General features: G+C 41.9%; 1 protein-coding gene across 1 annotated transcript in view; it reads right to left on the bottom strand.

Moving 5' to 3' along the window:
- Positions 1–3,538: 3,538 nt before the first annotated feature.
- LOC106569782 (low-density lipoprotein receptor-related protein 12) overlaps positions 3,539–8,529 on the bottom strand; it is a 46,555-nt gene continuing 41,564 nt past the window's right edge. Inside the window, exon 10 of the mRNA XM_045694584.2 lies at positions 3,539–5,569. Within this exon, the coding sequence (XP_045550540.1) occupies positions 4,631–5,569 (939 nt within the window). The 3' untranslated portion in view covers positions 3,539–4,630. The remainder of the gene's footprint in view (positions 5,570–8,529) is intronic.

Raw genomic sequence — 8,529 nt, 5'->3', positions numbered from 1 at the left:
CCAAGATAAATCAAAGCAGTGCAAACACAAACAACAACACAGAGTTACACATGGAATAAAGAATCGTACAGTCAATAACAATAGAAGAAAATATAAAGGCTATATACAGTGTGTGCAAATGGCGTGAGGAGGTAAGGCCATAGTAGCGAAGCAATTACAATTTAGCAAATTAACACTGGGGTGATAGATGAGCAGATGGTGATGTGCAAGTAGAAATACTGGTGTGCAAAAGAGCAGAAAAGTAAATTAAAACAATATGGGGATGAGGTAGGTAGATTGGTTGGGCTATTTACAGATGGGCTATGTACAGCTGCAGTGAACGGTTAGCTGCTCAGATAGCTGATGTTTAAAGTTAGTGAGGAAAATATAAGTCTCCAGCTTCAGCGATTTTGGCAATTCATTCCAGTCATGAATAATATTGGTCTCTGTCAAAACCTGTAACATTCATCTCTACGCGGATGATACATTATTTACTTCTGTGCCTCCCTTAGTACAGCAGGCCATTCACGACCTTCAACATGGTTTTGACTCAATTCATAAATCGCTTACTGATCTTAAACTAGTGCTCAATGCTAATAAAACCACATTTATTTTGTTCTCTATGTCTCATAATATTGACCCTGAGGACCTGTAGATTAAAGAAAGCCCAAACTGAGCAAGTTCCCCATTATAAATACTTGGGTATTTGGATTGGCGATCAAATATTTTAAAACACACATTAAAAATGGACAAAAAACCTGAGAATTAAGATTGGTTTTTCTTATAGAAATACATCTTGCCTCACTTTGGAAAGTAGAAAGAAGATTGTTCAAGCAATGCTTCTGCCAGTACTTGATTATGGTGATAATCTACATGTAGGCGGAAGCCTCCGTTTTAAAACCTTTTGACTCAGTCTATAGCTCAGCACTATATTTTATCACTTGGGACAAAGTTCATACACATCGCCCAGCATTGGCTACTTTTTGTATATAAAGCAGTTCTTCAGGTCACGTATTAATTGGAGCTCCAGCAATTTTCAGACCCGTTCTCTGGACTGTCTTGTTCTAGAGGTCCCGCTGGTCTCCACTGAGCTGGGCAAAAATGCTTTTAGTTTTTATGCCTGCAGCTCATGGAATAGCCTTCTTCAGGCCCCCTTGAATCTGGACTCACTGGTCCCCAATACATTTTGAGGAAGATAATGTGATAATTGTGTTTGTTTTGATTAACCTAGTTGTACATACTGTGTTGTGTTGATGTTATTTTTCTTAATCTTGTATTGAATTGTGTGTTCATGTTCACAGGGCTCCCTTGAGAATGAGACCCTGGTCTCAATGGGGAGGACAGTTTTAAAGTGAATTTCCTGCAATTCTACACATTTTGCCATGTGTTGTCCATATGAAACCTGATTGACTCAACAAAATCAATGGGGGCTCCTGGGCATACATTTTGGTTTCACAATGCAATTGTTTAAACATATCAGAATGTATCCTTCAACTCCTGTTCATATGATAGATCTGCTGATTCTGAGGTCCCTCCATAAGAGAGCATAGTATTGCTCTTTCTCTGATTTGTATTCAACGAACTGTTTTTTGTGTCCTACCACTAGAGAGCAGTAGATATCGTCCCACAGTATGCATGCATCATGACCAGGCTAACGTACAGAGTACTCAAATGCCAGCTGCCCGAGTCTGTTCTGTCATACAATATTAAGGTTGTACAGCAACAACTACAAAAAATGCACTCAATACACTGTGTTGGTAGCATATCAAAGGGACAGGAACTAGAGGTTCATGTACCCAAGCCTAGCTTTTTTTTAACAGAGGACATGTCCCAGAGTCAGGGGTGTTCTGGCCATAGGGAAATTCTGGCAAATGCCAGATGGGTTGGTTCATCTTTAGCCCTGTGGGCCTGTCAAAATAAGGGGTTTTGCATAAAATGATCATTACTTGGCTAATGGCAGCCTTGAGGAAAAACATTTACCGGTCTGGGGACCTTAAGGGGGAAAAAATGCCTGGGCCGATTTTTGGTCCCTGCCCATAGTTGGAACTGGACATTGACTTTTCCCTCTGAGTGTTTTTTGCTGCTGCTGTTAAATTGACTACATTTAGATAGATGTGACCCAGACTTTATTATGCACCAGTATACTAGCTTGTAGGCCTATGACATGTCATATGGAACATTGGCTAAACAAAGCATACACCAAACCAAAGTTTACTTATTGGCTCACATCCAAAGCAACTTACAGTACAGGCAGTGCATAAGGCCTACATTTTCAGCCACACATTAAATACATTCAGCCATACATTAAAACCAGTTAAGTCCCTGATTTCAGAAAGAATTTAGACCTCATGACTTTTTCCACATTTTGTTACATTACAGCCTTATTCTAAAATGTATTCAATTGTTTTGTTTTTCTAATCAATCTACACACAATACCCCATAACAACAAAGCAAAAACAGTTTTTTAGAAATGTTTGCAAATTCCTGACCAAGGCCCTTCTTGCTCAGTTTGGCCGGGTGGCCAGCTCTAGGAAGAGTCTTGGTGGTTCCAAACTTCTTCCACTTAAGAATGATGGAGGCCACTGTGTTCTTTGGGAGCTTCAATACTGCTGAACATTCTTTGGTACCCTTCCCCAGAGCTGTGCCGACAATCCAGTCTTGCAGCACTACGGACAATTCCTTCGACCTCATGGCTTGGTTTTTTCTCTGACATACACTGTCAACTGTGGGACCTTATATTAACAGGTGTGTGCCTTTCCAAATAATTTGAATTTACCACAGATGGACTCCAATCAAGTTGTACAAACATCTCAAGGATGATCAATGGAAACAGGATGCACCTGAGCTCGATTTCAATTCTCAAAGCAGAGTCAAAATACTTATCTTATTTACATATGTTTTTATTTTTAACAAAAAGGGAAAAGGTACGAATGCACTGTATCTACAGCCATCGGAGGCTGGGAAGTTCCGCCTAAACTTTTAATTCGCTGGTCGAACTGTCCGTCAACCTTTGGCAGAAGGATACTTCACACATTTGCAGCACAGTGTTGGAAAGCTAAGAACCTTCCGCAACTAGTTCCATATCTAATTTAATTAAAAAAAATTGTAGATGTGAAACAATTTGTGGAGTTGTTAGCCAACTCTGTGTGGTTGAGGAGGTGAGGAAGACAAGAACAAATGCAATCAGTGCCCCTGAAAAGAAAAGCTACCTTTCCCTACAAACTAGTTAGATGAATTATTACAGTAAGGACGTAATTTGTAAAGTTGATTGTAAATATATGTAGATTATTAAAAAATAAGCCATGCCTTTTTCACCAATTTTCATGAATAGGTTGTTCGTAGCATATGAAATGAATAAAAATCACCTGAAAGCTCAAGATTTGACCTTTCTAGTAGTATACAGCATTACTAGGTACTGTTGATGGCCCTTATAATAATAGTTTTATTCTGGCATAGCGCTACAGGTGCAAACAATTGTCCTGAATTCTTTAACCACAATGTTTAGTTGACTTTGAGTATTATAAATGTCACCTCATATCCCAAAGAAGAAACAAGCAAGTTAGCAGGATGAATGCTTTATATTTTCTTCATGCAGTAAACAATTAAGTTTATATACTTTTTTCCCCCAACACCATATCACTTTTACAAAAAATAGCAATTTTTTACATTAATTTTTCATTGAACCTTAATTTAACTAGGCAAGTCAGTTAAGAACAAATTCTTATTTACAATGACGGCCTACATGCATCTTCTCAAGTAACAGCTAGTGGAATTAAAATAAATATACAGTCACAAGTATTCTCAGTACCAAAACATTGAGGTTACGAAAACAATAAATACAACAAACATCTGTAGCATTTTAAAATGATTTGTTTTTAGAAAAAGGTTATTTGCAATTAAATTTTCCTTTTTATAAAATGCTCTTGCCATGATCACGCGTTGAGAACACATCAGTACCTTTCAATAGGAAAGGAGTTACACTGCCTCCCACTGAACTGAAATAAAAATACCATCACAAGATAAGCCGCAGATACTCAAGAGCCCTCACCCTCAGATTCCCTATGGTGAAGGAGAAGGAACTGACATTAAATAAATCTGACAGACATCTTTAAATCTCGTCCAGCTTTTCACAGGCTCTAGATCTTAATTTTGTCTGTACTCTATAGTTGTATCTCGTAAGATAATTCTTAAACATAAAAAGGCATCTTATTTATTCTGCTTAATGCCAAATTACTGAGAAGAAGAGGAACAGAATGGCAGCTGCTGTGGCTGCATTGTATGGAGGCCGTTCAACTTTTCCTCAACTAGACAAAGTCAAGGTTGAGTAGTTCGAGCCGCCGTTACCACTGGCATTACCGCTGCTGGTGCTCCTTCCCAGTCCCTAGGCTGAGTTGGAACTCCCAAGGGAAAAGTCGAACTGGAAGAGGGTGGAGGTTGGGCGAGATCGTGCCATCTGATAAATACAGAAAGAAGACTAATACAGTACGAACTACAGGCTTTTCAAAAAACACTTGACTTAAACATCTTAAAAAGGGGAATAAAAATGACATTGTCTCCCCTTCGGAACCCCCTGAAATCCCAGAGAAAAGAAATGGCAAGCTTTGACAGGGAAGGCCCATGTTGACAGTCAGTTGAGTCATACTATTAGCTATTAGCAGAGCAGCAGTAACTCGTCATCACCATTGGTCTCCGTCTTGCCTGTGGCCTCCAGACAGGTGTCTGGGATCTGTGCAGTGTGAACTATGTTACAGTGTTCACAGGGCCCGTCCCGGCCCAGGGATACCCGGCCTGACCCAAGGGAGGCTGGGGATGATAGGCGGCAGGCAGCCTGATCAGGGCCTAACTCCAGGTTGAGGAGCCTGGAGGCCTCGTTTGTGGAGTCCGTGTCCGAGGCAGCATCCGACAAGGGGATGAGCAGCTCCACGTCGTCTTCGTCCTCCCTGGTCCCAGCTCCATGCTCTAGGTGCCTAAGAGGGCTGTGATTGTGGGTCGCCCCACCTGAAGAGTCTCCGGAGCGGCCCAGGGAGAAACGTACCCAGCGCAGGGTGCGGGTGACCCGGTTCAGAGCACTGCTCAGCTGGCTCCTCCCGACCAAAGCACACTGAGGCTCTGCTGCCTCTCCCCCTGGGGTGTCCATGGTGTGGGTCTCCACCACTCCTGGGCTGGCCCTGTGCCTGTTCCTGCTGCTGGGCAGAGGGGCTGGGGTGGTGGAGCTCGTCGACACCGAGATGGCCTCCACTGCGGTTGCTGGAGGGGTCTTTGCGGGGAGGGGGGCTACAAGGCCCCCCATGGCCCCGGGGACGTCCCGGCGCTCGCTCTCCGTATCTGTATCGTCCGAATCGAGGGGCAGCAGACCCCGGTGGGGTTCAGTCCTTTCGGGCTCGCGGACCGAACTACCGCCGTTACCGCTGCTGGTGTTCTGATCCTCGGCGTCAGCAGACACCAGGGCCAGCGAGCCGGACCGCCGTGAGCGTGTGAAGTTGAAGAGGCGTCGCCAGATGTTGCTGTGGCGACCGGATGTGGGCAGGCAGATGGAGGTGAAACCCAGCTGGGAGCGAACCGCCAACCTCAGGCTCTCCAACACAGACACCTGGACCACATACAGAGAGAACAGCAAAACTGTTAGTATCATCAATCAATCAAATAATAAAGCCCTTTTTAAAAACCACAGTTGTGACAAAGTCCTTTACAGTAACCCAGCCTATTACAGACGACAATAAACATCATACTCCTGAAGGGCTGACCCTGACAAAAAAGAAAAATCTTGGTTGACTGTTCTTTTGACCAATTGATTGAAATTTTAAAGTGCACTGTTTGTTTAAATAATTAAGGACACACAAATGACTCAAGAGGGAGCCCGATGGCCATGCTGTGTTAAAAAAAAATGTTGCACAGCAAGTGTTTATCGCGCTGTCCGTTTTGAAGCTACAACATAATTTCAGCCATTTTGTTTCTTAAATGTTTCTTTGACTGAAAAGCTATTTTACCGAAATCCCTCATTTGTTTAGGAAAAACATTGTCTATCCCCTCAACCCTTGCTCTCTTTAAGTGAAACATTGCATGCATGTGACCAACAGGGCCTGACCGCCATAGGTCCCTTCAATAAATTCCGAACATCGTAACACATGACAGCAACATGGATGTGGAGGATGTGAAAAATAAACTTGAAACGGGTGAATAGTTCTACAGCTGCTACATCGAGAGCATCCTGACCGGTTGCATCACTGCCTGGTATGGTAATTGCTCGGCCTCCAACCGCAAGGCACTTCAGAGGGTAGTGCGTATGGCCCAGTACATCACAGGGGCAAAGCTGCCTGCCAACCAGGACCTCTACACCAGGCGGTGTCAGAGGAAGGCCCTGAAAATTGTCAAAGACCCCAGCCACCCCAGTCATAGACTGTTCTCTCTACTACCGCATGGCAAGCGGTACCGGAGTGCCAAGTCTAGGACAAAAAGGCTTCTCAACAGTTTTTACCCCCAAGCCATAAGACCCCTGAACATGTAACCAAATGGTTTCCCGGACTATTTGCATTGTATGCCCTCCCCCTGCCCCCCCGCTACTCTGTTAATCTTATATGCATAGTCACTAACTTTGACTAACCGGTGTCTGTATATAGCCTTGCTACTCTTATTTTCAAATGTCTTTTTACTGTTGTTTTATTTCTTTACTTACCCACACACACACACACACACACACACACACACACACCTTTTCGCACTATTGTTTAGAGCCTGTAAGTAAGCATTTCACTGTAAGGTCTACACCTTTTGTATTCGGCACACGTGACAAATAAACTTTGATTTGATTTTATTTAGTGGTTGCTCAGGAGGGAAAGGGGAAGTCAGATCTGTGGAAGACATTTTACTTGGTTGTGGAAACTACTGAATATTAAGAAAAAGGAGGGTATAGGAGCAAGCGGTGCAGTCCCGAACTACTTTAATTAACTCTTAATTTTCGCCTAAAATCTTACTTTTCTTTTGGTCTATATACTGTAATTCAGCTGTGAATGTGTACAAGCTCAAATAAACCTTACTATACAGTGCATTTGGAAAGTATTCAGACCCCTTGACTTTTCCCACTTTATGTTACAGCCTTATTCTAAAATTGATTAAATCATTTTCCCCCCTCATCAATCCCCATAACGACGAAGCAAAAACTTTTTTTTTAACAAATTTTACTAATAAAAAAACTGAAATATCACGTTTACAAGAGTATTCAGACCCTTTACTTAGTACTTTGTTGAAGTACCTTTGGCACTGATTACAGCAGTTTATTTGGGGTATCACGCCACAAGTTTCTCCCATTCTTCTCTGCAGAGCCTCTTAAGCTCTGTCAGATTGGATGGGGAGCGTCGCTGCCAGCTATTTTCAGGTCTCTCCAGAGATGTTCAATCGGGTTCAAGTTTGGGCGACTCAAGGACATTGAGACTTGTCCCGAAGCCACTCCTGTGTTGTCTTGGCTGTGTGCTTAGGGTCGTTGTCGTGTTGGAAGGTGAATCTTGGTGGTTCCAAACTTCTTCCATTTAAGAATGATGGAGACCACTGTGTTCAGTGCTGCATCAATATTTTGGTACCCTTCCCCAGATCTGTGCCTCGGCACAATCCTGTCTCGGCGCTCTGTGGACAATTCCTTCAACCTCATGGCTTGGTTTTTGCTCTGACATGCAATGTCAACTGTGGGACCTTATATAGACAGGTGTGTGCCTTTCCAAATCATGTCCAATAAATAGAATTTACCACAGGTGGACTCCAATCAAGCTGTAGAAACATCAAGGATGATCAACGGAAATAGGATGCACCTGAGCTCAATTTCAAGTCTCATAGCAAAGGGTCTGAATACTTATTTACATAAGGTATGTGCTTTGTTTTTTTAAATAGATTTGCAAACATTTCTAAAAACCTGTTTTCGCTTTGTCATTAGGGGGTATTGTGTGTAGATTGATGAGGAAAACATTTATTTAATACGTTACAGCCTTATTCTAAAATGTAACTAAATGTGGAAAAGGGGAAGGGTTCTCAAATCAAAATCAAATCAAATTGTTTTAGTCACATACACATAGTTAGCAGATGTTATTGCGAGTGTAGTGAAATGCTTCTAGTTCCGACAGTGCTGCAATATCTAACAATTCCACAACAACTACCTTATACACACAAATCTAAGTGAAGGAATGGAATAAGAATATAAAAATATATGGATGAGCAATGACAGAGCGGCATAGGCTAAGATGCAATATATATATATATATATTTCCAGACAGAAAATATTTACGCAAGAAGCAACCTATTATCACACAGTCAAACTCTCATTTCATTTAGTAAGTTCACCATATATATATATATATATATATATGTGAGTAATGCAAGATATGTAAACATTATTAGAGTGACTAGTGCTCCATTTATTAAAGTGCCCAATGATTTCAAGTCTGAATATTTTCCAAATGCACTGTATAAACCTTACTATATACTGTAAAAGGCCATAATAGTCCCCATGAAGCAGTTAGTGTTTAACTATACAATCACAGTCACTGATATAACTCATTCACAGTG

Source organism: Salmo salar, chromosome 14 (genome assembly GCF_965601325.2).
Source record: "Salmo salar chromosome 14, fSalSal1, whole genome shotgun sequence".
NCBI lineage: Eukaryota > Metazoa > Chordata > Actinopteri > Salmoniformes > Salmonidae > Salmo > Salmo salar.
The sequence above is the reverse complement of the archived record's forward strand: the minus strand, read 5'-3'. Positions and strand labels throughout refer to the sequence as shown.